We start from the raw sequence: 24935 nt of genomic DNA on the forward strand, positions 1-24935 counted from the left end.
AAGTGTATACATTTTATTAAAATATTATTGTTATTAAATATCAAAATTTCTAACTCTTGTATAAATTTCAAATTCTTGTGTAATTGTACATGCAGGTTTTTATTGCCTAATTGATACACTACATGGAATATTTCTACTTTCAAAAATATTAGTAAATGTATAAAATAGATCTTAAATGTTTTCTAACTCTTATATCCTATACCAGTTTTTATGACAATAAGAGACAACATGCAGTATTTGTACATTTTAAAATTAATTTCTCACATTACAAAACTAAAAGCTGATTAAAATTGTCGGAGATTTTAACATTCATGTTGATAATACAAATGATGCGTTAGGACTTGCGTTTACTGACCTAATAAACTCTTTTGGAGTCAAACAAAACGTCACCGGGCCCACTCATCATTTTAATCATACGCTAGATTTCATTATATCACATGGAATTGATCTTACTGATATAGATATTATACCTCAAAGTGATGATGTTACTGACCATTTCCTTGTATCGTGCATGCTTGGGTTGAACAAATCATTTTTGCTTGGATGGAACAGCAGCTACGCTAATTATGTCTCTATTTGTTTCTCTGTTTCTGCCACGGGATTAACATATCGTGGTAATTAGGAATTATAGAAGCTTCAGTCTGGATCCAACCCTTAAATGATCTGAGATCACCAAACACCTGAGTAGAGATGAAGCCAACCCCTCAGAGGATGCCAACCCTCAGACAACATACAGAATTACCAAATTTTGTCATGAGGTAAATATATTAAGTTTCTACAATATATAAATATATTGTAGAAACTTAATTTCCTGTAGAGCTGCTTTGCAACAATTTGTATCGTAAAAGTAAGTAAAGTTCTATACAAATAAACTTGAATTTAATTTAATTGAATTGAAAATTTGAGAAATATGACCCTGGACCACAAAACCAGTCATAAGGGGCATTTTTTTTAAATTGAGATTTATACCTCATCTGAAAGCTGAATAAATAATCTTTCCATTGACATATGGTTTGTTAGGATAGGACAATATTTGGCAGAGATAAAACTATTTGAACATCTGGAATCTGAGGGTGCAAAAAAGTCAAAATATTGAGAAAATCGCCTTTAAAGTTGTCCAAATTAAGTCATTAGCAATGCATATTACTGATCAAAAAATAAGTTATGTTATATTTACTGTAGAAAATTTACAAAATATCCTCATGGAATATGATCTTTACTTAATATCCTAATGATTTTTGGCATAAAAGAAAAATCGAAAAATTCTGAGAAAAAAATAGATGTTGGTAATGGTATATTCTAGTGTGCATGTGTGCATATGTATTCATTGTATGTGTTTGAATGTGTGTTTTTCATTTGTGAAGGATCCTTAATTCCTTGACGGTTGTCTGCTGTACGGTGCTTGCTCTCTGCTCACTAACAATCTGCTCAGCGAGGTGTGACCAGATATTGTGCATCTGAATCCTACACTAGACTACTGATGCAGCGGGAGAGGGGAGGAGAGAGGAAGAGGGAGAGAGAGAGAGAGGGAGGGAGAGAGAGTGTGCGACCAAAAACGATTTCTCTCCCACACGCACAGAGAGACGGATCTCGCTCTCCTGCAGTGGAGTGCTGGTGACTCTTCTGGATTCTCTGTTTGCTCTCTTCTACTGGGAGAAAGGTAAGTTTCTCCTTCTGTCCTTCATCGCTCCAGAAATGTTTCATTGAAGAAGCTACAGCCTCACTGCAGATGCCTGAATCTCTTGATTTAGGTATACTGTATGTATGTGACAATCTCAGTCAGGTCCTTAAACATCTGTATTCGATTGATAACCACAGCTCGTGCTCTTGATTGTGCTAAACGGATGGTTGTTTACCTTCTCAGACCTCTTCACACATTCACATATGTGCGGTGTGGGAAAATCTCTGCGTTTCAGACGCATTCTGCTCCTCTGGTAACCATGGCGAAGGCAGCCGGCATAGCAGCCTGTGCGTTTTGAGATAATCAGGTGATCCGGATGCTTTAAGAGAAAAGCCCACAAAAACATTAACGTGACAGGTCATTTATCATGTTTTCACAGGCAAGTGTAATTGACTTCTTCTGAGCACCAGGACTGTGCGTGTGCCAAGACAGAATATGGTGAAAAACATTTGCAACATTTGGATATTACAGTGAAATCAAAGAATCACAAATGACAACAGGTTCTTTGGCATCTTTAAAAACATATTAAAGAATTTGAATGATGGACATGTCAGATATCAAGTTTATGAGTATTTCCAGTGTGTATACTGATACTGCTAGCAGGGGATTCAATGAAACAACCAGCATTGATGGCTTATGGCTGGGAGCAAACAACTATAATCAGGACATATAATTCATCAATTTCCATGCACATACAGGCTAAACATAAATGGATTGCCTGCAACATCATAACATTCTGTTAATGAACACTGTGGCGGCTGACAACCATGAGGACGCAGAGCGCCGTTGATGTGGAAAATGATTGTGTACATGGAGTCAACAGTATTGAGCCCAGTGTTTCTCAGTGTGAGGGAATGGGAGGAGAATCATTGTGCAAAACAACAACACATTCAATGCTCCATCAAACCAATCGATTGAGGTGATTTAGGGGGTTCTGTAAAACTGGACATTGCCCTTGGTTTGATGTTATTGTGTCCAGTTGTCTACTGCACATGTTACAGTTTGATGAGTGCTCAGTATGACACCAAAACTACTGATTTTCACACAATGAAGTATTTTTTATGTAAGTCAATAATAATATACAGATAAATGTATCTAATAAACCTAGCATACAATTACTGATGGTTGTTGGTGTGGTCAACCACAGTACACAAATTAGTGCAAAAACATCTTAAAAATAAATCTCTAAAACATGTTAATTAGACTTATATGTCTCAAATCCTAGTTTAAGCTATTTTACTACTAAAATTCTTAGTAGTCTAGAATCAAGTTTGATTTCTATTTCTGTGTTTTTTGGTAAACCACACTAAATATTCTTTGTTTAGGACTAAGCTGCGTTTGGACTATGATACGCCAGACCATGGCTGCTTTGGTTCATGGTTGGGTTAATTTGAGGTTAAGGTTACGCTAATGGCTTTCGCTGTCTCTAAAAACCTTTAGACTGTGTTTAAAGGAAAACTCCTGTGCTTTTTATGGCTGCAGGTCATAAATATCCCCTCCCCCATCTTGTCTATAGGATAAGAACCAAGAAAGGCTCAGTGAATAAATCATTTGATTTCATAAAGGCGTGAACCAATGATTCCCACAGCCGTCATGCATGTCTAGAGGCCTGTTAAAATAATTGATATCATGATGGGTCGATCCGTCACCACTTAAGAGGGTCCTCAGCGCTAGACCTACTTTAAACACACATATATCTGAGAGAAGGACATTTTGACCCTAACTCTGATCTTACAACCTTCTCTCAGTTCCCTGATGGGTTCATTCAGGTCCTTTCTCATCTGATTAAGTGGAATCACTATTTTGCCTCTCATTGGTTAAGTAATGCGTTGGATCAAAAATTCAGTTTACAAAAGATGGTGATGGCTGTGGTTTTCAACTGGTGGGTCCAGACAGGGTTGTGGACAGCTAGAAAAAAAACAATGCTGAAAGACACATTATAAAATACAATTGTATGTAGGTATGAAAGCAAAATGACTAGTCCTACAAACATTAAAAAAGGGAGAGGAAAATCTTTCCATATCCAAAGGTTTCCAGCTTTGGTGAGCATTTTTTTTTTTAATCTTACTGACCCCAGACTTTTGAATGGCAGTGTACTCAAAATACACCAATCTCTTTATATAACTTTATATAATGTGTTTATGTCTGTAAATTTGCTGTTAGCTTATGTTTTTCGCAGCAGCTATTAAACTTCTTTGAATGGATCGGTCAGATGCATATTAACTTTTGATTGTTCAGTTATACAGGAGCCAATAATCCGTAAATGATCACAAATATCATGGCTGATTCTTCTCACAAAGTCAAATTTGTTGCACATCCAACTGCAATCTGTATTTTGACAAATAAAATTAATCTGTCACTTGGTGAAAGAAATGAAGCAGTTGCCAACATGAACAGGCTGCTGAAAGTATAAAACCATATTTCAAAATAGATTTTGTATGATCGTCGGGCCTCTACTGGATAACCAATCTTGAAACAAAACCATTTGAGAACCACTGAATTAGAGTAAAAATGACAATTGTGACGGTTTGGATGATAATTGCAATTGTTATTAGGATGATTATGAGTGTAAGAAGTAAGTTTTAATAGGGCGATTGTTACAGACGCTCTATGGTGAAGGATCACTTCCCAAATATAAAAAAACTCAAGGATGGAGGGATTTCAGGCGAGGAATAAATGTGTGATGTTAAATCAGGAGTAGCTCTCGAGCACTCCCTTTTTCCCTTTTTCTGCTTGAGTGATTACATCCTGCTCTGGCAGGCCCTTTCTTTGCCATGCATGGTAGAACAAAATGACAATGAAAGAGGGAAGGGAGAAAGAGAGAAATGGATAGAGACAGGGAAATAAGAAAAGAGGGGGGTCTAATAGTAAAGCTCAGTGCTATACAGTCATTTAAGTTTCCAGTTTGGCACCGACTCTGACACATGCACACAGCAGCGTTTGTGATGCTGTTTAACAAGCTCCTGTGGGGTCTGGCTTACTGAAGCATTTAGCACAGACAAAACTGTTCTTAAAACATTTCAGAAGGTGTGAAAGAGAAACCCAGGGGCTGGGAAAGCAAAGTATCTAGCGTCTGATAAATTTTCTGATAAATCTGGCCTGTGGTAATGCTGTCTTTAATAGCGAGGTTTGTAGAAGACGGGACTCTATTCGCTCAAAGCAGGTGGTGTGTGGTAATGAGTAAACAGTCTGAGTAGTGATGACGGTAATGACTATGACTCAGCCAGGTTTCAACTGCGCCCCTTGTGAAAAGATTCCGAAATGGTGAGAGTATTATGGTGGTATGCAGTTCTGAATTCTGACTCTACCATTCTGCTCTGCTATGCATAGTAAGCAAATGTTCTGTATGCAAAGAATAGCTGGGTATCAAAATGTGCTGTGTACAAGCACAATATATTTTACAGGGTACTGTATCCTATAATTCAGTTTGTTGACCTTGACCTTCCTTTTTCAATGTGACATGGAAGCAATATTTTATGTTTTATTTGATTGGACAATTCTTTTTTTTAGAGAAATTAATATTTTTTTGAGCAAGGATGCATTAAATTGATCAAAAGTTACAGTAAAGACATGCATTTTTTCTTTTAAGGTTCTATTCATCAAAGAATCCTGGAAAAAACTATCACAGTTTCCACAAAAACAAACATTAGTAATAAGAAATGTTTCTTGAGCACTATATCAGCATATTAGAGTGATTTCTGCAAAAATTCAAGACTGGAGTAATGGCTGCTGAAAATTCATCACAAGAATAAATAACATTTTAAAATACAGTCAAATAGACAAGCTAGTTAAATTGTAATAATGTTTTACTATATTTTTGATCAAATAATTGCAGCTTTGAAGAGACTTTAAAACATTAAAACATCTTTAGATTGTGGCAGATGTTTTGGATTTTCTCACAAAGTCAAATCTGAGATCCATCAATCTTTTTTAAACCCATTTGCCCAGAGCCAGTTAGTTGGTTTAATCTAGTAAGCAAACCTCATTAAGCTGTGAGGTCTTAAAAAAGACTCTTGAGGGAGGCCATTTCTGCGATACAGATGGCATTGAGAGACGGATGAGACACAATGGGGTTACAGAAAGAAATGAAATGAAAGAATTTCAAAATACTTATCCCACTATTTACTGACCAAAAACAACTGATGTTATTCCCAGTGGGAGAGTAGAGAGTTTATTGCAGTTTCGAGAACAAATCAATTGCGTGAGGGGGAGAGAAAGTGAGCGAGAGCGAGAGCGAGAGCGAGAGAGAGAGAGAGAGAGAGAGAGCGAGAAAGAGGGACGCGGGGGTGGCGAAGAAAGAAAAAAAGAGTCCAAGTCTCACTCCGAGAGAAATTCCATCAAATTCAACTCCCCTCACTGAGACTACAGGCCATCAGCTTTATACTCCAAAATTAGCCCACAGCTCCACAAAGAAACCGGGCCTCTATACATCCTACTATACCACCCCCATATATACATACACGGCCACAAAGAGACCTCTAGTCTCCCATTAGTATTCTTCAAGAGCCCTGCTTCTATAATTGCTCTGTCAATGGAGAGTTGAGGCCACCCCTGTGACAGCAAGAAGATGCGAGTTTGGTATAAACTCAGAGCATTAAATTTAAACGGGTCCTCATACAGGTGTAATGGGAAAAGTTCTATAATATGACTTGCTTGAAGTGAACTGACAAGATATCAATGTTTATTACATCTCTAGGTTATTTGCAGCAGAAGCCTGGTGCATCTGGTGGGCGTTCCTCGGAAATTCAGACACCATGTGAGCAGTGGTCAGTGACGACATTAGAGGGGCAGAATGCTTCTTCTGCGTGGGACTCTTGTGGTCTTCTCTCTCTTCAGCTCTGTCAGTGGGTTTTTCAGCGATTCTGGGCCAAAACCGACGACCCAGACCAAGGCAGGCTCCAAAGGATGGGGCATGCCCAACTTTAACATTCCATTTTTTGGTTTGGGATCACGGTTTTTATTCGGTGAAACTAAAGGGTCTGCTACGACAAAGGTGAGCACAACTTTCCCAGAAGCAACCACACAAGACTATACTCTGTCTTCGAAGGACTTGAGCCCAAAATACCAGCCGACCACAACCTCGTTTGAGGAACTTCAAAGCAGCGCTGTCCAGATAGGCACCCTACTGCCTTTAAAATCAGCTAAACTGCCAGTAATTGACTTACTCAGGAACAAACCACAAATAGATAGATCAGAACCTCCTAAAGTTGATCAAAACTATGATCTCGATCTCTGGCCCCCCAGAAATGGCCAAAGCACAGCGAAAACCCCACAAACAACGATATCTAAACCAGAAACACAAACATACACTGTATCCACGGCTCAGACTACCAGCACCACACACACTACATCATTGAGACCAATTACGGAAACCATGAACCCTTACAGTGACCAAACTGTACCCACAGACACTCAGTCAACAACATCAGACATAACGACACAAACATACACTGTATCCACTGCTCAGAATACCAGCATCATGCAAACTACAGCACTGAGACTGATGACGGAAACCATGAACCCTTACAGTGACCAAACCATACCCATAGACACTCAGGCAACAACGTCACAACTAACGATACCTTTGTTTCAAACCACACATTTTATCACACCAGCAGAACCAGAAGCATCTACCGAACCTTTGACCACCATCAGCACTGGACAAAACGCATTGAGGACAACAAACACGGCCTCGAAACCAGAATGGACACCTTTTAAAACCACTGACAAGGCTCTGGATGGATTTACGTGGGTAGAGCAGACCACAGGCCTATCAGAAGGGGGAAGAGTGCAAAGTGTTGGCCCAGATCCTACTCCCTCCCTGCCAGCAGGAGGTAAGTCAACCCCTCCCTGTCTTTTCATTTCCAACCCAAGCATATGATCTAAGATAACCAAAAATTTACACAATTTGACCCCTCCTTAGCTGGCATGGGTGTATTACATTTGTTCTTTTGTTATACCTTTATTTAAGGTGAAAATGGGTCTTTAATGAATTGCAGAGCCTTATTGATTACCAGTCAAGGGTTAACAGTGGAATCAATGAGGCTGATGAATTGATTAATAGCCTCAGAGTCCCTAAAACATGTGAACTGTTGTCAATAATTAGTGAAAAGAATGAGTTTCATTTTGATAGTAAGAAGAGGATGGGAAGAGCCCCATGATGGCTGATGTCTGTTTATGTAGTTAGTCTGTGAGCTTTGTTCCTGGCAAGGAAACAGGTTATATTTAGAATATCATACTACTCGTACTACTACAGTATGTACACAGTGAGACAAATGTGACCCCAAAAAACAAAACGAATTTGATTTTAAATAAATCTCATTCTCATCACCATAATGCAGAAAAAATATTTAATTTACAAAGTAAATTTGTAAAGTACAGTTCCTACTAAATATAATAGAAGATTGTTTTACTGAATTTAATTTATGCAGATTTTAATAAAAAGAAAATCATTGTTACAGTAATGAAAATTATATTTTTATTGTGCATTACAGTAATGACAATTTAAGGGAAAAAATGTCTGTCATGAAAATAATAATGATAATTTAAAAAAACTAAATAAATCTACATTGTACAAAAATGTTATATACAATATGTACAGTATGCACATGATAGGTATGGAGTACCTACAGTACGTTACCTGCTACATTTACTGTATACTGCATCCAATAATTCTCCACTTGACCAACTACAAGTACTGTAATATTAGCCGTAATCTTATTCTTGGTTTATGTGCATGGACTGCTTAATATTTTTACAGAAAACTACTTTAACAATCCAAATGTAGTTATTTACATATTTATGTCTGACCAAATCTAATGTTATGAAGTAAGCAATGACAACAATGTACTGTAGTATACTACTGCTTGAAATGTTTATTGCATATTTTGTAATGCTGTTGCAAAACCAAAAAAAAAAAGAGGTATACTATTTCAAATAATTGCAGTAAGCATTATTTCCATTACGAACACTGGCATCATTTAAGGTCAAATTTGGTCTGTATAACCCACTGGAGGGTCACCTTTTTGAAAAGGCTTGCAACATTTTGAAACAAGGTCAGCACTGACTATACTTTAGTCGTTAAAAAGAAGATCTAGACCTAAGCTCATGATACGATCCAGACGAATCAATACAGACCTCCTTGAGGTGATCATAAACTAAAACTCTCCAGATATCTGTGAAAATAGTGTGCCAGACACCTAGGTATGGTGTATGTGAGGTGGCCAAGCATGCTAACCAGTATTGACATTGGCTCTGTTTGATATCTAGAGCTAAGGGAGCGGTAAGACAGGTGTGTATGTGTACAGTAAGCATGGGATTTGCACTGGAGAAGCAGCCAGTTGGGCGGTATGTGATCAGTATTCCAATGGCGGAGTCAGCAGAGCCAGTGAATCCTCAGGGACGATGTTTTTACGCACCGCCTGTTCATGGATGCTGAGCATGCCTCTCTCAACATTTAGTCTCTTTTTCTCAATTCGCTCTATCCATCCTCTCTCGCCGTAATAGGCCTCTCCTGACGTTTACTGGGCATCTCTCTTTTTTTTCCAGCAATAAGTCTCATTTAGCCCTTCAGTCTCATGTTTTCTTTCAACCTCTCCTGGCTCCCAGAGACGTGTTTTTCCATGTCCTTCTCTTTTCCTTTCCTTTCGAACTCATAGAGTCTTTTTTTTTAGATGATGGAGAAAGGAAATGCATAGAAAGAGAGATTTTCAGAAAGAGGTATGAGGAGTCAAAATATTATCTTTTGTGTATATATACATATAGCGGGTAAAATAAGTATTGAACATGTCACCATTTTTCTCAGTAAATATATTTCTAAAGGTGCTGTTGAGATGAAATTTTCACCAGATGTCAGTAACAACCCAAGTAATCCATACATTTCAGAAATTAAGTATCTTAAAGGTGTCATTCAGTGAGTTTCTTTCCACTGTGGAACATAAAGTAAGATATTTTAAAGAAAGCTGGTAATCAAATGGTTGCTGGTCCCCATTGACTTCCATAGTATTTTTTTCCAACGTACTTAAAAAATATATATATTTTTTTGTATTCCACAGAAGAAAGAATTTTTGACGGACTATCCATTTAAGCCAATCAGTAAACATTTGACAGATGTAAATGAGTCACACAAGTGATTCTACAACCCAATTTCCAAAAAATTAAAGACAATTTAGTATTGTGGCGCTATATAAACAGTGTAAATTTAGCGACAGATACATCAAATAAGATTTTACATAAATATGCTCCCTGCACCTCTAGAAGGCACTACAGAAACATTGCTCGTACTCTAAACAGCATGTTACACTGCCTCTGCATTTGTGGGTATGTGGGTGTGGATGTGTGAAACAGCAAATTATCGACTAATGTTTGGGTCACCTTGTCTTCTGGAGGTGCAGGCAGCCACAAATTGCTCATCCCCCACCTCAAAAACACGCCAGAGCTGAGAGCAAGGTCAATTACCACACTGGAACTGAGAGGAGGAGGAGGGGAGACTGGGAAAGAAGAGAGCATTAAAAAGGAAAGAAAGGAATGTTGGAATAGTGATCGACTGGAAAGGGAAACATGCCTGAATCTCTCAAACACTGTCTGGGTCATGTGCAGGGTTGCCAGGTCTGCAAAACAAAACTAGTTTAAAGCCCAATCAAAAATAGCCTAAATCTAGTCCAATGACCCTATCCCAATCAAACCCAAAATATGCCACTCCAAATTCTTAAAATACATGATTTATAGTTACTGTTATGCGTTATATAAAATAAAAATCACTATATAATTAACACAGTCTGTTTTCATAAAGCCTCCCTACCAGTATCCCACTCACACAAAATCCATCATCTAGCACAGATTTGTCACTGATAGATAAAAATGGGTGGAATATTTCAATATACATGTTTTAGTCAAATACAACTTATTCAATATGGCAAACCTTTATACTGCAAGAAAAGAAAAAAAACAATTAACCCATGGCAACAGTTTACAAGTAGTGCATTTCTATGGAATTGGAAACCTTGATCATATATCACACTATCACAGTAAAATCAAAAGAAAGAAAAAAACTAAATAAAACCTATTACATATATATTTGTTTTACCACTCATAATGTGGCGAAATCTCATTCTTATTACTACAATATTCCTAAAGTACAATTATTTAGTGAACTATATTTATGTGAATTAAAATAAACATTTTCCAGACAATCGAAGAATTATAGTTATGAAAAATGAGTTTCTCATACGTCAATGAGAATTAGGTTGGAAAACGTTTAATTGTAATGAAAATAATACAAAATCTTCATCGCTTTGCAAATTCTATATTTCTTTTCTTTAAGATGAAATACCACTGAACTCTAGGGTTGTTAATATGCTAGATCATAAACTACACGGTTGTCAAGGTTACGGCTCTCAGGCTGGTTACAATGTGATTGTTGTCATGGCAACACTGCTGAAAAGTGCTATGTAGTATATTGTTGACGGTGTGTTTTGGGTAAGCTGAGGACAGAGGCATGTGCAGGCTGTCACTAGAACATACACACACTCACAAACAATACACTTAAAGTATTTACCTCACTGTCATTTCTTAGAAGGTTAATCCTATGATTAGGCTCTCTCAAAGCGTCTAGACTAACCAAATCATTACTGCCTGTGTGGAGATTATGTGTGACTATCCTGAATCCAAATAGAAGGAAATTTAGTGATGTTTTTTAGCCTAAAAATCCTTTTTAAATGAAATTCAGACTGGCCTTTTTTACTTGAACATACAGCAATGTGTTCATAATCTCACACATAAACACACACACACATTCAGCCCCATGAGGGAGATTAAATGATTTATGTCACACTGTGCAGGGGTCAAAATTACAAATTCTGATCTAATTCCCTCTTTATTAATGGTGACCAGGGAGAGAGGAGGAGGAGGGGTAGAAGAGAACAAGGCAGGAAGATGAAGGTAAAGAGGGTTGCTTAGATGAATAACTAGCTCTGAGAGAACATTTCTCATCATCTAATGAGGATTGGTGATCTGGGTGGTTCTGACGGAGAGTGATGGGGGACGTTGAACACAGCTGGTTTAATAGTCAGAATCTCTAAATCACCCATCAAGAGACAGCGGAGAGTAATTCAATACAAGGCTAATGTTGGGGGAATGCATAGATACATAGAAATAAATGGATATATAGATAAATATAAAAATTAAATTACAATTTTTATTTAAAAATTAAGATTGTGAATCAAGGTTTGCTTGTAGAGTTGCACAATTTGGCCAAAATTGTGTGATATCAAAATGGCTATAATTAAAAATAATAACTAATTGCTGTTATTATTGTTATAGAAGCAAAAGAGGGAAAAAATACTATTAAAATATATCACTGTAAAATAAAAAATCTAAACAACTACTCTGAACAAAATTATAAACCCAACACTTTTGTTTTTGTCCCCATTTTTCATGAGCTGAACTCAAAGATCTAAGACTTTTCTATGTACACAAAAGGCCTATTTCTCTCAAATATTGTTCACAAATCTGTCTAAATCTGTGTTAGTGAGCACTTTTCCTTTGCCGAGATACTCTATCCACCTCACAGGTGTGGCATATCAAGATGCTGATTAGACAACATGATTATTGCACAGGTGTGCCTTAGGCTGGCCACAATAAAAGGCCACTCTAAAATGTGCAGTTTTATCACACAGCACAATGCCACAGATGTCGCAAGTTTTGAGGGAGCGTGCAGTTGGTATGCTGACTGCAGGAATGTCCACCAGAGCTGGTGCCAGTGAATTGAATGTTCATTTCTCTACCATAAGCTGTCTCCAAAGGCGTTTCAGAGAATTTGGCAGTACATCCAACCGGCCTCACAACCGCAGACCGCGTGTAACCACACCAGCCCAGGACCTCCACATCCTGCATCTTCACCTCCAAGATCGTCTGAGACCAGCCACCCGGACAGCTGCTGCAACAATCGGTTTGCATAACTAAAGAATTTCTGCACTAACTGTCAGAAACCGTCTCAGGGAAGCTCATCTGCATGCTCGTCGTCCTCATCGGGGTCTCGACCTGACTGCAGTTCGTCGTAACCGACTTGAGTGGGCAAATGCTCACATTCGATGACGTCTGGCACTCTGGAGAGGTGTTCTCTTCACGGATGAATCCTGGTTTTCACTGTACAGGGAAATGTACAGAGTGGCCCATGGTGGCGGTGGGGTTATGGTATGGTCAGGCGTATGTTATGGACAACAAACACAGGTGCATTTTATTGATGGCATTTTGAATGCACAGAGATACTGTGACGAGATCCTGAGGCCCGTTGTTGTACCATTCATCCACGGCCATCACCTCATGTTGCAGCATGATAATGCACGGCCCCATGTTGCAAGGATCTGTACACAATTCCTGGAAGCTGAAAACATCCCAGTTCTTGCATGGCCAGCATACTCACCGGACATGTCACCCATTGAGAATGTTTGGGATGCTCTGGACGATCAACCTGATCAACTCTATGCGAAGGAGATGTGTTGCACTGTGTGAGGCAAATGGTGGTCACACCAGATACTGACTGGTTTTCGGACCCCCCTGGACACCCCCAATACAGTAAAACTGCACATTTTAGAGCGGCCTTTTATTGTGGCCAGCCTAAGGCACACCTGTGCAATAATCATGCTGTCTAATCAGCATCTTGATATGCCACACCTGTGAGGTGGATGGAGTATCTTGGCAAAGGAGAAGTGCTCACTAACACAGATTTAGACAGATTTGTGAACAATATTTGAGAGAAATAGGCCTTTTGTGTACATAGAAAAAAGTCTTAGATCTTTGAGTTCAGCTCATGAAAAACGGGGGCAAAAACAAAAGTGTTGCGTTTATAATTTTGTTCAGTATATATATAATACTAATATTTATGGCTGGCTGAATTTCTTTTGTGTTGACGAAAAACCACAAGAAGCTCTTAAAGGTTCTCTTTTGTTAAAGGGATAGTTCACCCAAAAATTTATGTCATGTCGTTTGAAACCTGTATGAGTTTCCTTCTTAGAATGCTGGTAATCAAACAGTTGATGGTCCCCATTGACTTCCATAGTATTTATTTCCCTATTATGGAAGTTAATAGGGACCAACAACCGTTTGGTTCTTCAAAATTCTTCAAAATATCTTCTTTTGTGTTCAACATAAGAAATAAACTTAACGGGTTTGGAACAACATGAGGGTGAGTGATGACAAAATTTTTGTTTTTGGGTGAACTATTCCTTTAAGCATTTCTCATTACAAGTATGGGAAGTTTGTTGGATAGATGGATGGATGGATACTGTAGATATAGAGGAATAGATAAATATATAGATAGATTGATGGAAAGATATTGATGGATTAGATGTGGGTTGATGGATGGAGATGGATGAATATATAGATGATAGATAGATAGATATACAGTAGATGGATTTGATAGATATGGATGGATGGATTGATATCAATGGCTTCATAAAAATGTAAACAGTTGGTTAAAGATAGATATAGATGGATTAGACAGATAGAGGGATAGACAGACGGAAAGACAGATCATGGAATCATGGAATCAAGTGGTGGCCAAGTGATGCTTGATGGTTTAGCATGAGTGAACCCCTGCCAAGAGAGGATGAGTAGAGCTGTGCACAATCACACACACACACACACACACTGTCCTTTTGTAGGCTCCCTGCTTGGTTTGGTGCAGAGCTCATTATTCATGCTAATGAGAGACAGTATCTTGAAACAGACTTGAAACATGCATCCTGACAATATACAAAAAAGAACATCATGCAGGTCTTAAGCAGTTACCACAAGGAATAAAGTAGACACACAAAAGTCACCCTAAAGGTCATGTTTGTGTCTAAGCAATGAAAGCTTTTTACTCTCAGCCTAAGGTACACACAGGTCTGCACACTTATTTGGGCACATTGACACTACACATCCATACATAGAGTCCATACTTACATGTATGCCCAAACATCTGCATAGTTACACATTTGGGAATGTAAATATTCCACCGTAAAGTTTAATAATAAAGAATGTAACAAACATGAAAGCTTGATGTGTGGCGCTTAATAGGACAAGCTATTTGAGTTGGATCTGTGGGAATCATTGACCAGTGACCAGATATTAAACACTCTGGCCCCATTGTGTCAGGTCTCTTTTCGGTCCTGGTAAGGTATGTGTGAGTTTTACACGGCCACACACAACCTAGTGTCTGTTCGTAGCTTTTTCTCATAGGAAAGTTTTGCTACGGATTAGTCCGATAATCCTGCTTCGTCACAAAGATAAGGTTTTCGTTTCTGATCCGTAATGAAGCTCAGTCGCTGTAGAGTGGGCTGCGCATATTCAAACATGAAAGTCAAGTTATTGTAATTAAACAATGAGATGCCAACTCCAGTGCCACTGAATCCTGGCCCGGAATACTGCAGAAATCTGTTTGACATAACTAGGTTAGAAAATGTTCCTGTTTCTCCATTCTTTCAGTCATAACTTTCGTTCAGCACCACATTCTCAGACTTGTGTGCTCTGTTTTCCCAGCAGGCTTTCCATGGGAGGAAGGCGATAAGGAAATGGGGAAGAGTGCTGATCTGACAACACAAGAGCGACACAATGAACTGACAACATCAGCTAGCGTGACGGCTCTCAGGAACACAGGTAATTAAAATGGTCTGATGCAAAACACGCCTTTATGTAATCTACACCTGTGATAATTATATTCTGATTTTCATCTTGGGACGTGAACCAGTTTTCAAAATACGAGTATTATGGAGAAACTTTCGACCTGAGTAAATAGCACTACATTCAAGCCGCCCAGACTAATTTGTTACAGGAATAGTTCACACAAAATGAAAAATTGTCATAGTTTGCCCAACTTCATGTCATTCCAAACGTGTATTTTATCACAAATGTGTCAGTCCACAAAAGTAAATGCTCACTTGAACACTTGAGCCAGCCAAATACAGGAAAGTAGACAAGTGCTCAAGTACAAAGACCGCAAGTGCGGGTATTGGAGCAGGCCCATTGAGTCTCAAGAACCAGAGCACTTTAATTTGTGAATCCTTTAATTTGTGACTCCACTGGATCAGCCAATTAACCCGAAAGATCTGATTCAAAAGAACAATTTGTTCACAAATCTGACACTACTTCACTCATGAACTGCCATAAATACTTCATGCACAGCTAGGATGGATGTCAGGATTTTCAACGAATAAAGACTTATATTTTGGTCTTTCTCACACAAAACCAGCATATGATTTGGAATATAGTGCATATGGACGATATTTATGATACGTTTTTGGACCATTTTTGGATATTCAAAGCTCTAATATTCATTATAATTGTATATAAAAAAAGGAATTTTTAATTTCTAGTTTTGGAGTCCTATTTCTTTGGAGCAACATGAGGATAAGTAGATTTTGTGAAAAATATCCCTTTAAGAATGTCATACCAGCTCTCCGTTGGTTGAACAAACAGATAGTCCTGCCTCAAAACAAACATTATTGAGCCTGTGTAGCTGTGTCTGATTGGTTGGGCTGTCCAAATTAAAAGATACAATTTTTGATACATTTTCTAAAGGAATCAACCTTGAAATGGCTTACTTGTTTCTCCACATTATACTGGGTTAGGAGAAAGTATTTTAACATTAAATAATACAACCATCAGCTGGAAAGACGTAATATGTTTCCCAAACACAGTAACAAGTGAGCCAACTTGTCTTGTTTCCTTCACTGAAAAATTTAAGTCAAACTCTTCCTCCTCCTCCACATGATTTGGAGGAAGATATCCGTTGGTATGGTATGGCCGATTGCACCACAACCAACCGTCTGTTACCTGCCTGTAATTGCTTCCAGAGGGAGGAGAAACTAGCACTTTTATCTCATAGTTGGCACCTCCTACAAACAAGCCGACCACTAAACTGCCCAAGAGAGTTGAGTTACGTAGCCTGTCTCAGTAGATCAGATCTAGCAACATATGGTGTTAAGTGTGCCATTTTACGTCACCTTCCCTGTTGATCATGAGGTACATCTTAGACCCAGCTTCTCTTCTGTGGCACCTAACCTACTTTCTTCCTGCTGCATTCAATGGGATAACCTAAATTCCATTAATAGATGGACAAAATATGCCACAACGATCCAAGAACCAGGTTGCGAGAATATCTGTGTGTTTATGGACTGTCTCGTAAAGTAAACTGCATGCAGAGATCCGACCCACAAAACTGCAGCTGCCGTATCTCAAATTAAAGATGCAAAAGGTTTCGAAATCTAGCACACACATTCACCTCACCCGAAAATTGAATGTCCTGTGGGAAGGAAGTGGATCAGATGGTCTTCCTGTCTCCTTCATTTCTCCTTCACTGCCCTCTTCTTTAAGTCAGCATACCCAGGCCTCATCAATATGAATGGGATCATCCTACCCTGCTGACCACTCATCTATTATTAGAGAGAGCAGAAATTGAAAGTGAGGCAGGGTAGATGAAATCTGAATGAGTACTTGTAATGAAATCACAGCACTGTATTCCATAATTAAGCAGAGGGCGTTGTTATTATCGGATCAGGGAGTCATGTCCGAATTCCTAATCCTAAAATATGTGTTGCTGTTTCACATTCTGACAACCTGGAAAACTCTCAGATCCTCTTTACACCTCCGTCTTGGGTGATTCAATCAGCATACGTATTGGTGTATGCTAATTACATACAAAAAAAGATAACACTTTAATATAGGGACCAATTCTCACAATTGCTTATTAGCATCACTGTAAAAAGTGAAAGTTGACTTAACTTAAAAAAATTGAGGAAACCCGTTGCCTTAAAATTATTAAGTACATAATAATAATAAAAAAAACTTACAATTCAATTAACTTATTTTTTTTAATTATCATTTACATTTACTAACGTGTTTCCTCAATTTTTTAAAGTTAAGTCAACTTATCACTTTTTACAGTGTATTATTAACATATTGGCTGTTTATTAGTACTTATAAAACACATATTAGGTATGACCATATTCTACATCCTTAGTCCTACCCAATTTAACAACCACCTTACTAACTATTAATAAGCAGCAGATTAGGAGTTTATTGAGGCAAAAGTTGTAGATAATGGCTTGTTTATAGCGAGAATTGGACCTTAAAATAAAATGTAACCATGAAATTAAAGCTACTTAATTTAGTGACAACATGTCTGAACAGGCTTTGTGGGCAAAAACATTTAACCCAAAATGTTAGATGTCTGTATAGACTCACCCAGGGTGGCACCATCAATAACTGACCCTACCTATCATTTGAAAGGAATATCCATTAACCCCATGTGGATCAGTGGAGTTGTTTGCCTTTGGTCTGCTTCCTGTCACCTCCTTCTGAACTACCATCCAGTACTATTACAATGCATGGCCATAACAACAACATTATGGAAACCCCATGGATGTTAACCTAGCTTTAATTCCTGCTATGTTTACATGTCTGTGTTCTCTAGAGGTATTTTGTTTTGATAGATGTGCACACAGTTCCACAAATAGAGTGTCATCCAGTGTGTGCAGGGATCAGGGTCATTGAGATTTGATTGATTCCTGGACTGAAACACTGGCTCGCATCCAGAAACTAGTCATATTTTCCACACCCCTGAGGGTGGAGGGCACAAGCAGGCGAAAGGAAATGAAGAGGGAGGACGTGTGAAGCTCCTGCCACAACAATCCCTCTTATCAGTGCCCGGCCTTCTCGCCACCCTCTTCCTGTGTCTGCCTACCATACACTTTCTCCTCATGTCAGAGTGACACTCAGCCTTCAGTTAATCAAACACTAATTATTCTCATCAAGACAGCTGGACACTTTCTAAAGCTGGATTTCTGCCTTCTAGAGCTCATTTGACTGATTGGCATTTGATAGCATCTAGAAAGCAAGAACCTGCCCTGCTGAGTGCAGCATTAATTTCTATGGTGGTATAAACTGGTTTCTTCTAGCTAGCATGCTGATCTTTTAAACAGGGCATTTGTGACAGAATTTTATACATTTTTGCTTATTGTTCTTGTACAGTCTTTAATAATTCTGAAGCAGTTCTGTGTGGTATAAATATGAGGAATTCTTAACTCAACACGCACAAAAATATCTCCTATTTCCTAAATCAGGAATCTTAATTTTAAGATTTTAAACGCAAGTTGTCTTGTGCAAACACAGGATTGGATTTTGTATTTTAATATATTTTCAAATGTAATTTATTCCTGTAATGGCAAAGATGAATTTTCAGCATCATTACTCCAGTCTTCAGTGTCACATGATCCTTCAAAAATCATTCATATGCTGATTTGGTGCTCAAGAAACATTTCTTATTATTGTAATTAAGTTTAAAACACTTGTGCTGATTTTTTGGGGGGAAATCTGAAAGAACAGAGTTTATTTAAAATAGTCTTTACTGTCACTTTTGATCAATATAATGACTCCTTTCTATGTAGAAGTATTCATTTCTGTCAAACTTTTGAACTTTAGTGTAAAACATTTTTTTTTTTTTTACAATTGACAGAAAGAATGACACATTAGCGCATTCATATATGAAGACAGGGAAACACAAATAGAAAAACAGGAGACTGAATTAAAACCGTTTAATTAATCTTTAAGAATACAGCAAAAGCAATATGTTGAACTCATTGGGTTTTTCATTTTATTCATTAAAACACATCCAGAACAAATTTCTGTATAAATCATTTTCAAATCCTTTTTGTATGTACATGTCACATTGAAATTAGTTTGGCAATTTACATATGAATGCTTTTGTAGGATTTACACAGAAATTCATTCTGCTCATTTTTCTTGAATAAAACGCATCAAGAATGGATATTTTTCATGAATGAACAACATAAAGGAATAAAGAAAATAAGAGCTGAACATCCTTTCATGCACTTTTATTGAAAAGAAATCAGGTCAGTGTATTCCAATGAGCCAAAGTTTGCTGCAAACAGGAGTCAGCTGTAACCTATATTTAATGTAAGTGGATAAACAGCCATCTTGATGTCAAGCTATAGCTCTAATGAGCACTGCTTGGTGGTTATTGTTGTGGTAGTGTTGATTAAAGAGAAGCATCTAATGAGCAGTGTGTGGCTGTCACACACACGCTACCATTAATCAAGGGCAACTAGGTTTGATTATCTACAAACAAACAAAAAAACACATTGACATTAAAATAGAAGCCAGTACTCACCACTGACTGGGCACAATGAGTATATTTAGCTATAGTGGTGGTCATCAGCCAAAAAGGCCAAAACCAGCGCAAAAAATACCAGACCCACCTTTGGGAGTGACCCATGATTCTACGTAGGCCTCTGCTTTTTTAAAAGGAGGAAGGTCATAAACAAAGTAGTTAATTTGGCTCTGGGTGTAACAGGAAATTGTCTGTCACTACCAACATATAAAAGCATATAGAAGCAACCTAAAATGAAGCAGGGTCTTACCAGCACTCAACAACATTCAGACATGATGTATTCACCATTCACAATGTGGAGGTGGGTTGACGTCACACTTAAACAGTGAGAAAAATATGCCCGTGATATAACATTGTGAGATGAGAGAGCCATTTTTAACATTTAATCTAATCCATTTTAATATAGAAATATATAATTTCACATAAATATACAGAAATATGCATTCAGAAATGTATGTAAAAGGAACGGGCAAAACATAATTTGTTTTCACCAGTTCATATTTGTGAATATAACAAAGAGAAATCAGAAACAGGGATGGGGACTGGAAATTTGTTGATTTGTTTTGAAAAATGACATTGAGATTTGAGATACATTGAGACACTGTAAAAGCTGGCATCAGCTAATCTTTGTTAGTCTTTGTTGGCCCATAATGCTCCATGATTTCTGTCTCAAGGCTTCAGTAAACTCACTGGTATTTTTAGAAAGCATTATCGTGGCAGCTAAGATGAGTTATGACTCTGATCTGCTCTGTAAAGGGTGTAATTAGATGTGTCAGTCTCTGAAGAGCTGACGTACATCTCCACGCTGTTATGCACAGGACTGATATGGCTATGGAAGCTAATATCATCCATCTTGTATGGATTTGCACATCAGTTGCAAATGCACAGCAGGGCAATCCTTCTAGTGCAGGAGGATTTACATATTTTGAATGTCTTATCACATTTTACAGTGGCACATTAGATGCCACAAACAAACCTGTGTGGGTTTTCATAACGTGTGCATGCTCTACGGTGATCTTAGTTCATCTGAGGACTTGCTTTTGGATTGCTTATACATCACTTCCAAATAAAATGTTTGGTAAGCATTAGGAAGCATTTCCAGATTTGGCTTCACATGCTGTTCCAACTCAGTTAGGCTAAGAAACTCTAATGTATATAACACTCCTCAGCACCAGAGCCAACCCACAGAATCCAAAATCTAAAACAGCAGCCTCCTCCCAGAGCAATCTGTGAATCAAACAATACAACCACAATTACATTTATATACAAACAACAGATGTCGTCTCTCCGCCTTTCATGGCAGCCCACCAATCCCTGCTACTTGGGCAAATATGTTCACCCACTTTTTCTCCCTGTGTTAGAAATATAATATTGAGAGCTTTTAAAACACTAGACATTTCCCAAATTTAGGAATCTCCACATCTAAACCTTTGGTTTTCCACTGTGAAACATGCATAGCTGGGCATACACCTCAAAAATGCCCTCTAGTGGTGATGTCTATCACAGAAATACAAATCATAGGTTGCCAGAAGTTGGTGACAGTAATGACTGCCTTGGTTGTCTGTTCTGGAATATCCATTTTGTATACACTTTAAGAAAAGTCCTCAAAAATAGGGCCCGATGTACTGTGCTAATATGAAGGAATTTTCCATATTGATTTTTCACAGGCATTTTAACCATATTTTAAATTAGCCATTGCATTGTGTTGTATCTTAGGGTTAAAGGAAATGTCTGTAAACTTAAGTGAAAATGTTCTGGAAGAAAATTACAAGTACCTGTACCAGTACCTTTTCTGTTTTTACTGATTAATTTCTTTGTGCTTCTTATTTTGTAACTAGCTTTCCATTCAGCTTTTATATTTAAGTGGGAGTCATGGAATAATTAAATCATGAGTAGTCTTCTGAGAATCAGCATCTGTAGTACATCTTTACACATGTCTTCTGTACTAATAATGCAATGTGTTTTTTCTTCCTTTTAGAAATGGCCACTGCTACATCTGAAGACTGGCTGACAGATCTTACCCAAGAATCTGCACTCCCTGACTGCAATGCAGAACGTTCTGGAATCTGCAGTTCTAGTGACACTTGGCCCACCTCCACCACTGTCCTGAGCAACAGCAGCAAAAATGACAGCACAACCACCCTCTCCACCAACCTCTCTCAAGGTCCCAACCCATTTCCAGCCCCACCTATGTTTGTGGCACTGTATTCTGATTGGAACAGTGCCCTGGCTACATGGGGTTCAGCGTGGGAAGCACACATCTACGGCCTGGGCACTGTGTTCTGTCTAGTCGCTTTGGCTTCCACCCTGAACCTCCTGTGCCTGCCCCTACAGTACCCATCAGGCTGTGGCTACTTCGCTCTGGTTAGTCTCTGTCTGGTGGCCGCTGGCTGCACTAGGGCCTTTGCCCTAGTGTACGATGCATACGGTTACCAGGACCGCATGGTATCCACAGAGGCTTCACTGTTACTTTACGAGGCACCATTTCCCTGCATGACTGCGGCCTTTGGCCTTGTATTCCTGCTCCTGTCAATGCGCTCTCGTATGCAGCTGTCCTATTCCGCCTTTCAGAGACCTTGTTTCCTAGCTTGCTTGGTGCTTCTGCACTTTGCTGCTGCTTTTGGCCCTGTTGCATTACTCCATGTTGACCAGCAAGTCTACCTGTTTCTGTCCTTGATCTCTAGAGGTGCCTTTGTGGCACTGGCGACTTTCCTATCAGCTGCATATTTTGTGTTCTACTGTTATGTTCGTGCTGACTCCAAGCATATTTATCATCTGAACAACACATCACCAACACCAGCTGAACGCTACAACCGTTGCCCGTTTGCAGAGAGCCGAGATTGGGACCGGGCAGCAGCCGCTGTGCTACTCTGTGCCGTCTTCTCTCTGGCTTGTGCAGGCCTGCAACTCTATGCCATGCTGCACGCTCTCGGAATTGCTGGGAGCGTTGAGTCCTTTCGGCCTTGGCCGTGGTGGACTTTTCAGTTCAGCTGCCGAGTTTGTGAAGCAGTGATTTGCCTCACACTGGTTCTGGTAGTTGCTCAACCAGTTTACTGTTCTGATCACCTTCCCCAGCCAGGAAGTTGCTGGACAGAACTCCTTGCAGCAAAGTCACCTATCATTCCTGGGAGCTACCAGTGGACTCTGTCTCACCAGGAGAAGCTGGCCATTTGTGATCCAATTGGGCATGGAGAAACAGAGTGCCTACCCTTGTACACATTGGTGGACGACCGTCTTAGCAGCTTGAACGGCCTTGACCTTTTATACCACAGCAACCGGGCATTGGCCTATCGTGACCTTGACCTAGACTTGCCCAACACTCAACCCAACACTGGTGCCCCTTCTGTGGGTTCATCCTGTACCAGCGACTCCACAGCAGACCTGCGCCCTCCTTCGCCCATAAATCTGCGTCGAAGCATTGATGAAGCACTGTTTAGTGAATCTCTATTTCCCATGAGTCTCTTCAGCCCCTTACGACCATTCACCTCTAGCGACCGCTCCCTGAATGGTAGAGAGACCAACTCCAGCGGTGCCCAAACCTTGAGAGACACCCTTACTCCTGATCCAGGCCTATACCGAACATCTTCATGTGTGGAAGTGCTACCCCAAGTTCCCCTTGCTTCTCAAGCCCAACCAGATGGTCCGTCATTAGGTTTTCCTCCATCCCCTTCTCCCTCACTGTCATCTTCAACTTGCTGCTCATCTCCCGAGCGCTGGAGAGGCAGCTCCAGCTCCTGTTCCCTTTACAGACAGTCTCTGGGTGACTCTTCTTTGGTTTTGTGCTCTAGTCCGGAAGGACACCATCCACCACCCTCTACCCTCAGTGGGGGTTCCAGCCACACTGCCAGCTCTGGCCACCAAAGGGGAAGCCTACAGAGACCCTACAGAACATTAAAGTCAGAGGAGAGTATGGACCAGCAGTCAGAGTTTGACCAATCTGTTCAAGAAGAATTTATCAGTGTGTGCAGACAGATTGATGCTCTGAGCATCTGCAGTGAGACTATTGACCTCTAGGGGGAGACCTCTACTTTCAGACAAAACTAAATTATGTAATATGAAGGAACCAAAAGAGTTTTAGAGATATGATGAACAGGTAATGGACAGATCAGGTGATTGGGTTAGACTGTTTGCCAGGGTGTCAAAACATATTTGCTCTGTGTAGACATACAGGTAAATGTTTTGTGGTCTAGAACTGTGCCAAATGTTTCATTTTATAAGGGTTGGTTTGCTTCTGTCAGGTAAGTTCTCCAAAGAGATGGATTCTGAAGTCAATATCCTTGTAAAGGTTTAAGAAGTGCCACCAATTGCCAGAAGCTTAGGCAGATTTTGTACAAAAGTTCTTTGATGATTGATAAATTTGTAATTGTAAAACATTTGTTTCAACCTTTATCTATAATGCTAACAGTGGCGTTTGTATGAATTTGTACAAAATCACTTTTTGGTCTATATGATTAATACTGTGAGAGTGCAAACTACTGATAACCATACCGTTAAACAAATACTAGGTAACATAGCATCAGAAAATAGTTTCAAATTAAATACAGTATAACCTGCCAATCCAATTTTGTAAACCTTTAGAAAATTTCATTGTGCTTCTGGTCTTTAGTTGCACAGCTAACTTCAAGTAGCTGTTGTTTTTTGCAACAATGCACTATGTTGTTGAAAGGCCTAACAGTTTTATCAACTCGGGGGAGGGGGAGGGGGTGGGGGGGGGACAAAAAGAAGGATGCAAGTATTCTTGCAGCACTCTGCTGATAGCTAAAGTTCAGTCGTGCTGTAGCACTTAAACTATAGCCTGTCATTTTTTTTTCCTTTTCATAGTGTATATTTGATATATAACTACAATTAATAATTTATTTATCTGCCAGGTCATATGTCATGTTTTCAAAAACTCTATACACTGTTACTCAATACATATTAAAATGAAGAAAAATTACTTTGTACATTTTATAGCGTGCATGTTCTGAAAACGTGTGTGAGAAACTGCTGATCCATCTAATGTTTGTCATTAGAGGCTGTTGGAGATTTACAATAAATATACTGAAAACTGACATTTGTCTCATGCACAAATATTTCACAAACAAA

At 39.0% G+C, this 24935-nt stretch overlaps 1 protein-coding gene and 1 long non-coding RNA gene across 4 annotated transcripts; one reads left to right on the forward strand and one right to left on the reverse strand.

Moving 5' to 3' along the window:
* The first annotated feature begins 1427 nt into the window (after positions 1–1427).
* Positions 1428–24811, forward strand: prrt4b (proline rich transmembrane protein 4b). Of its 2 annotated transcripts, none has more exons than XM_058772634.1 (4): positions 1428–1660; positions 6378–7515; positions 15203–15319; positions 21829–24811. In XM_058772634.1, exons 2-4 carry the CDS (start codon positions 6474–6476, stop codon positions 23862–23864), a joined length of 3195 nt encoding a protein of 1064 aa, XP_058628617.1. In that variant the 5' UTR covers positions 1428–1660; positions 6378–6473; the 3' UTR covers positions 23865–24811. The 2 variants fall into 2 exon arrangements, with proteins under 2 accessions (XP_058628617.1, XP_058628618.1); XM_058772635.1 differs by having other exon boundaries at positions 15206–15319.
* On the reverse strand, positions 7820–18573 carry LOC131538656 (uncharacterized). Of its 2 annotated transcripts, XR_009270633.1 has the most exons (4): positions 17937–18573; positions 16949–17094; positions 10055–10170; positions 7820–9342 (listed from the first exon to the last, which is right to left on the reverse strand). It is a non-coding gene; the product is annotated as an uncharacterized LOC131538656 (long non-coding RNA). The 2 variants fall into 2 exon arrangements; XR_009270632.1 differs by having other exon boundaries at positions 7820–10170.
* Positions 24812–24935: the final 124 nt, after the last annotated feature.

The sequence above is a fragment of the Onychostoma macrolepis genome, chromosome 04, assembly GCF_012432095.1.
Source record: "Onychostoma macrolepis isolate SWU-2019 chromosome 04, ASM1243209v1, whole genome shotgun sequence".
NCBI lineage: Eukaryota > Metazoa > Chordata > Actinopteri > Cypriniformes > Cyprinidae > Onychostoma > Onychostoma macrolepis.

Coding starts and splice junctions, on each gene's coding strand:
- prrt4b (XM_058772634.1), top strand. CDS start 6,474: ATGCTTCTTCTGCGTGGGACTCTTGTGGTCTTCTCTCTCTTCAGCTCT. Junction 7,516..15,202: donor TCCCTCCCTGCCAGCAGGAG/GTAAGTCAACCC, acceptor CTGTTTTCCCAG/CAGGCTTTCCATGGGAGGAA. Junction 15,320..21,828: donor GACGGCTCTCAGGAACACAG/GTAATTAAAATG, acceptor TCTTCCTTTTAG/AAATGGCCACTGCTACATCT.